Raw genomic sequence first — 7,438 nt, 5'->3', positions numbered from 1 at the left:
GATGGGGAGGACACTGATGAGGGTCAGAGTAAGGTGTTGTCTCATTGGAGTATGGATGGTGGGAGTGAGGGGAACCATCAGAACACTCATTTACCTGGGGAGGGTCACACTGTGCCAGACCACATGGGGAGCAATCCCTTTGGGAAATACCTCAAGAGTGCCTACAAGAAACATGGCGTGGATGGCGAGAAGAGTAGGAAAGAACCTTCAAATGTTACGGCAGATCAGGGTGTTGACAAACGCAAATCCAGTAGAACAATGAATGCTGAACATAGAACATTACAGGAAGATAATGTCAATGTAGTGGAACATAGTCCCAGCAGACTTGATACAAGAACTGGCGGCAGTGAAAAGTCTAAGACTCTGGCCATGCAGAGAGTAGAAATGTGGCGGATGAATGATAACGACAGAGCAGTGGATGTCAGGGACAATATGATAGACTCCAGTGCCGGAAGGACGATTCCAAACCTTGACACTGGAAAGCATCCGCTCTCCATCACGGCTGAGACGCCACGGTCACTGCTTCCAGACCAGATGAGAGCCTTGGAAGTGAGTGGGTATCAGGCTGGCAAGGACACTAAGCAGACAACATTTGATGAGCCATGGGATCGAGGTGACGAAAGGCAAGCCATGGATGTCGAAGGCAGGGTAAGTTTTACACATTCTGTGTAAATTTGTTACAAATTTTTCATGTGGAAATTTTCCTTGAAGCAGTATCAGTGCCACAGACATTAATTAGTGTTGAACCCCATCCCATGAATTTGTCAGTTGACATTGGTATTACATTCTGTTTTTGACAGTGCTAAGACTAACATGTAACTGGAATTTGTTGCTAGTTGTGAGCATGAACCACTTGACTCATGGAAAGGTGGACTGGTCAATTTTTCTGGTTGGCTTGAATGTATACATGTTTTAGGCTTACAAGGTCAATTTCTGCAAGAGCAATCTTCTCTAATCAAAATTTAAAGCTTGGAGAAGACTACAGGGGAAATTCTGCACCAGTTACCAAGTAAAAATTTGTTCGAAAAGAAAGTAAAATTGTATAAGCACAGCAGTGAAAAATTTGATTAAAATTGTATAAAAATTAGGGAAATTATGAAATTGTGTAGTTTTGCTGACTTATGCAAGACGTTTTTCAGACTGTTGGTATGCAAATGAGTGAGCGGATGATGTCATCACCTCACAGATTTCCTTTGATCATGTACAAAAAACTGATGAAAGTTCAGTTTTTCCTTCTATGAAAGTGTAAAACATATACTGTAGTTATTTTGTTTCACTTTCTTTCATTTCCGACACCCATAATAAAAACATTTGAATTATACCAATGATACAATGATATTGTTATTCCTGGGTGAATGTGTTCAAAATAATGACCAGTCAGATATATTAGGATTTGAGACTTATGGAATAATTGCATTTCAGCAATTAAACAAAACCTCTATCAATAGTGTCGGAATCTTTGAAACAATGCGAGACAGTATTGAATTACCACCTGCCTTGCTTGTTTAACCGCAATCCCACAGCAACATGAGTCAGAAGAAGCCAATGTGCACATAGATTCTTCCTACATGGGCCACAACTTAACCAGCTCGGCACTGATGCCGCGAGACAAGGGTCGCCATAGTAACAGTGTTGGCCAGGCAGCCCCTCCCCTGCATCTCAGGAGCGAAGAGGGAAAATACAGCTGCCTCAGCAGATTCAAACAATAGGTAATCACTTCAAGCTGAATTACATGAATACATACCTGTACATGCAGTGTGCACACAGTAATCAAGGTCAGAATATGCAATGATGCAAAATTAATGAGTACATTCATTTTCTTTTCGATGCGTGCTGTTATGACTGTCTGTACTTTATATAATGGTCAGATTTCCATGCAAAGTTCTCCCAGTGTTAATTTGTTGTTGTTTTTTTGTCAAAGCTCATATCGTGTTTGATACTTTGCAGTCCTTAATTGTCAAAACAAGACATCACCGTCTTTATTTCTCGTAACAGGGCACAGCATTAAAATGTGAGGAGATATGCCGACTGCAACATACGCAATACTGTATACGCCATATATTTCGCGAGGCTAAATTTTCACGAATCGGGAATTCCTGACGATTTCGCAAGTGGTTAAATTCCTGTACTGAACGGAGAAGTGTACACGCATACGTCACATTCACATCGGGATCAGAGTCAATATTTTTGCATGTCTTTAATTTCGCGAATAGCATCTGACTCGCGAAATTCGCGAAAATAAAAACCTCACGAAATATTCGGCGTATACAGTATACCTTGGTGTTCATTTACTTCTTTGTGTAATTAAAGTTATCAAAGGAGCAATACTGTGCAATATACTGAAGTGCATTTTGGGGGATGAGCTGTTGCAACATTTTGTTTGATTGAAACTTATTGAAACGTTAAAGGGATAGTACAGTATTGGTGGAGATGAGAAATAGGCTTTCAACTTTTTGCGAGATACCAAGAAAACACTTATGAAATAGTACAGAGCATACCATTTTCAGAGGGGTTCGAAGTTTATTTGATGAAAATCAGGTTTGGAGTGACTGAAACATCCAAAAACAAAGTAAAACAAAGCGATCGTAATAAAGTGTGGGTCCCACACTTATCAGAATATCTCAGCCATTTCGAAACCAATTTTCATCAAATAAACGTTGAATTCCTCATAGAATTACATGCTCTTTCATATTTCATAGGATGTTTCTCATTATCTTACCAAAAAATGTTAGAAATCTGAAATTAGGTCTCAACCAAAACTATACGATCCCTTTAAGTATGATGCATCCAGTCACATTTTATACATTTTTCTTTATATGCTGTTGTTTCATCTTTTTGTTGTTGTTTTTGGGGTTACAGTTTATTTCTTACAATATTTTGTTCAAGCATCGTCACTCCATTTATTGTACATGTATAACTACTGAGATCAAGGAATAAAGTGATATGGCAGTCCAGAAATGTTCTCCTGTTCAAGTAACAAAACACTCTAGAAGAACAATTCTTTACGGTCACCATTTCACCTACATGAGCATTCGTATGTTTGCATTCTGTCCTCAAAGAATTTGATGCTGTCATGGATGCTCCAGCCCCGGGCCCAGAGGTCTTGCCAGTACCCACAGGCAAGCAGGCCCCATTCAGGAAGGAGGGTCCCTTTGAGTCCAAACCTGTCAGTCTTGTCGATACACACACTTGGTGAGAAGAACACACATTTGCATTACTCTGTGGTTTTCAAAGTCTGCATGATAGTTTGTGTGATGGAAAACTATATTAGAGATATCTGTACAAAGTTTGCATGATAGTTTGTGTGATGGGAAAGCTATATTAGAGATAACGGTAATTGAAATCTGTAAGTGGTACCACATCCGTGTCATACAGGTACACCCTGTCTAACATTACTGTAAAACCAGAAATATTCGTGGCATGAAAGTTTCGCAAATGGGAGCAGTCAGCCTTTTGAAACTTTCGCGACTGGCCAACCACGATGGTGTATGGCATTGTACTGGCATTCAATGCATTGTGTACATGAAAACTTTTGCATGCATTTTACTTTCTTGAATCATGGCTCCTTGCGAAAATTCACAAAAGTTCTATGCACAGGAAAATTTCTGGTTTTACAGCACATCACAGATGAATGAAATTTGTAAGCAGTACCACATTCGTGTCACACAGACAAACCTAGTCTGACATTATGTAAACAGCGTATGGTCAGTAGAATGTGCTTACATTCTGATCAGCTGACAGATGAGAGCTCCTTCCACTCAGTCATTTCATAGTTCCTAATTATGACACAGTGTGTCTAAGAAGTGCAAAGCAGAATTGGAATCCCACTTGTCACACAAGGGATGGGACTAGTGCTTCACAGGAAATTTACTAGCCCTAACATGAGCAACTAAAGCAACTGTCAGGATTCCACAACATAGTACATGTGTGAATGTAGTTTGAAAAGTCATAGAGATGCAAAATAATCAGTTATCTATTAATGGACATTGTGTGCATATACGGGCAAGTCAGCATGCTTGTTTTCAAAAACTTTGCCAATGTTGTACACTGTGTAGTTGTGGTACAAATACTCCCCATGTAAATATAAAGCCGCAGCATGATTTCTGTTTCCACATGGTGTCCAGCTGAATGTTAAAATAAGCCATTTTAAATGGTCTGTCTGGAATAGTTTTACCTAATTGTACCTGCGATGTTGCCAAAATGTAAGCAGTGGCAAGTACTATGCGCTGTATCAGTGAGGTTTCAACTCATTACTTTGGTTCTATTCAGTATACCTCCGATGTTGCCAAAATGTAAGCAATTCCCTATTGAATTTTTGCTGCATGAAAATTTTGACAAGAAACCGAAAAACATACTTGCAGTGCATTACATGTACAGTATACTGCTAAAAGATTGAATGGTCTAACATTTGAATTGTCATTGGTCTATGTTTTACTAGGAAAACCAAGGACAACAGCTTCCCAACAGATCAGCAGTGGCGAGAGGTGCATAAACGGAAGAAGAAGAAAAAGACTTCTGTAAGTGTAAGAATTCATGCATCCATTCATGAGCAAATCCTTGATTTGCTGTGTGTCAGCAGTCTTTCAGTATTCGTGATGTATACATATACGTGATACAAGAAATATAAACAGGAGAAATTCAGAGGACCATTTCCCTTCAACCAGGCAATGTATTCATAAGGTTTCTGTCAGATGACGGTGGTGAAGTTGTCACAATCAGAAATTTCTCCATTCAGGTAATATTCCCTTTAACACCATCATTTCATTTGTGGGCTCCTCTTTTATTACTTTCATAAAAATTCTAACCATTGCTGCCATGTTGAATAGCTTGTAAAGTGTTCAGATATTTTACTCAATTTCATAATCAAAGGTGAAGCCATATCACATCCTAGGTGGACAGAGTGGCTTTGCAGAAGAGGCCTGCATTTGTTATGTGTGTTTGGATGTGCGGCGTATGTGTGTTTGAATGAGATCTGTTCTGACGAGTGTAAAACACTTCATTTTGTGACAATGCAATAATACAATACAGGGGCCGCGGAAGCAGGGGGGGGGGGGCTGGGGGGGCTGTAGCCCCCCCCCCCCACTTTTTGATCGTGAAAAAAAAAATCAAAGAAAAAAAAAAGAAAGAAAGGGGAAAAATCGGGGGAAAATCACATTACCCGAATTTCTCACAAAAAGTGTGCTTCAGATCGCTTTATCTTGATTTCAAAAACGCAAAAGCTCCGTCGATTGGGAGGGGGCATCCCCCTCCCACACCCTCCCCCTCTACCTCATTAGACTTTGTACATACACACAGATGATGCACACGCAGAATAAGAGCTAAATGCCGTGATTTTGCTATTTAGTATTAACACTTTCCTGAAACAAAATCTAAATTATTTCCATGAATATTTTTTTTTTTTTTTTAGGGGGGGGGGGGGGCTGGGGGAGCTAGAAAAAAATCCAAGTACTGCACCAAAAGTTTGCACCAGATCGCTGAATTTCAGGTCTGAAAATGTAAAATCACCTTCGTGTAGGAGGAGAAATATCCCTTTTGTATATACAATCTCGTGAGCATGCCTTTTTCTGTTTTATTGCTTAACAGACAACATTCATGAAATTAATTGTAACAATAAATTTATACAAGAAGTATATTCATATGCTACCACTTTAAAGGCAAATTGTTCAATAATAATCCACACCAAAATATCCTGCTATACCTTAAACAAGTGGGGCCGTTTCAAGCCGATAAAAGACGGAAAACATGCATCAAATTGCACCATTTAACAATGTGTAACAACATAAAAATGCAAAAAGTTCTCACCGTGGGAGGTGGAACACCCCCCTCCCACACCCTCCCCCCCCCCTTCCCTCCGCTCGCTCGGGCTCGGTCGCTTGGCTCCCTCGCATAGTAGGCCTAACCGCCGCCCTCCCACTAAGCGGGGGGGGGGGGGGGGGGGGGGGGGGGTTGACCTTGATACCCCCTCCCCCCGGGCTGCGCCCGGGCTGCGCAGCCCCCCCAAACTGAAAAACGTTCCGCGGCCCCTGCAATATGTCTCAAATAGCCTGTCTGGCCTGTTTGTGTTGCTGTCTGTGACTTTCCTTTGGAAATGGAATAACTCTCATACTTGTACCGAGAAGGTCACCATACATTACAGAATAAGTGAAGGGGAGAATTCATTGGGAACAGATGTGTAAGCAAGCCAAAAAATATAAGATTGAAAAAGAAGAAAGCATGACAATCAATGTAGATGTTACCTATGAAGTCGAAACAGATGAAACTGTGTTAATCCACATTCTAATGCTTCACTTTGCTGTATGTCTTGCACAGTCATTCTTGAATACGGACGCTCAGGACAGGATTGGGGTCCAACGGGCCATCTACCAGGCCCGTGACTGGGATCGCCGGTCTCCTCCAGATTACATCAAGAGTCAGAAATCCCTACGAAAACTTTCACAGACTCCAAGCTCTGATAAGGTGAGAAGATTTCTTACATGCAGATTTTCCAGTTTAGGGGGAAGAGAAATAGTGTAGTAGTAAAAACCCCAGGTTTTGTAATATATTTACCAATTGGTATACAGGACTTGGATGATTTGATTAGCATGGATTGAATGGAGTGAATCTTCTCCTGCAAGGTACTCTACTGCTTGATTTGCAGATGTCTCGACTCCAGCCATTGCCGAAGCAGCTGCCCCAGCTTTCACAGCAGCAGAGGACGTCTCCACCAATGCACGGTGATGACACAGACCTCCCCAGTCCCTCTGGCCTGTGGCATGCCCACTCCAACCAGCCCCTCCATCACCATCACCAGCCTCACCACCAGCACCCTCACCACCGCCACTCCAAGTCAGACCCAGAGCAGCGGCAGGACGTCTTCGCCACCCACGCCCCCCTGAGGCCCATCACCCCGGGCAACGCGCTGGAGTCTCACCCAACGGACTCAGCAGGTCTTCCTTCATACAGCCAGGCGATCAGCCGCGGATCAAGACCAGGCACTTGCGCATCAGATGTTAAAGTTGTCAAGGAGACGGCAATATAGATGCTCATACATCTCATGAGTCAATGAGTGTTGAATAATCTAGATGTATTTTATTTGATGCTTTCATAAAGATTGGATTTAGAACTATATTTCGACTGAGAACATCAGAATATGCATTCTCTTGTGTCCTTGTAAAGTTCGAGATGACTGTTACAGCACTGTCCTTGCTGTTGTGTATGTTGTTGTCGGGTATTCTAGTGCATGAAACTAGACAGTGCTAAAAATCTTCATTCCATATATATTTTTGTGTGTGCTATAGGCTCTCAGAGAGACTTGGATTACGTCATGCAAATATAAACTACTTTTAAAGGTAGTTGTTGAATAGCTTTTGTCATGTGTTGTAAACCATGGAACAGCAGGTTAATATTTTGGAGGATTTTATAGGTATTTGAATGTCTGTCAAATTATATGGTTGCTTCT

At 41.3% G+C, this 7,438-nt stretch overlaps 1 protein-coding gene across 1 annotated transcript; it reads left to right on the top strand.

Annotated features, from left to right (window-relative positions):
- The first annotated feature begins 1,650 nt into the window (after positions 1–1,650).
- Positions 1,651–7,018, top strand: LOC139713198 (uncharacterized). Its single transcript, XM_071624946.1, has 5 exons — positions 1,651–1,709; positions 3,060–3,192; positions 4,439–4,523; positions 6,310–6,456; positions 6,638–7,018. Exons 2-5 carry the CDS (start codon positions 3,074–3,076, stop codon positions 7,016–7,018), a joined length of 732 nt encoding a protein of 243 aa, XP_071481047.1. The 5' UTR covers positions 1,651–1,709; positions 3,060–3,073.
- The last annotated feature ends 420 nt before the right edge of the window (positions 7,019–7,438 follow it).

This window comes from Diadema antillarum, unplaced genomic scaffold, assembly GCF_040938485.1.
Source record: "Diadema antillarum isolate AM-2024a unplaced genomic scaffold, OU_Dant_1.0 seq00001922_RagTag, whole genome shotgun sequence".
Taxonomy (NCBI): Eukaryota; Metazoa; Echinodermata; class Echinoidea; order Diadematoida; family Diadematidae; genus Diadema; species Diadema antillarum.
This window is presented reverse-complemented; position numbering and strand designations above follow the sequence as displayed.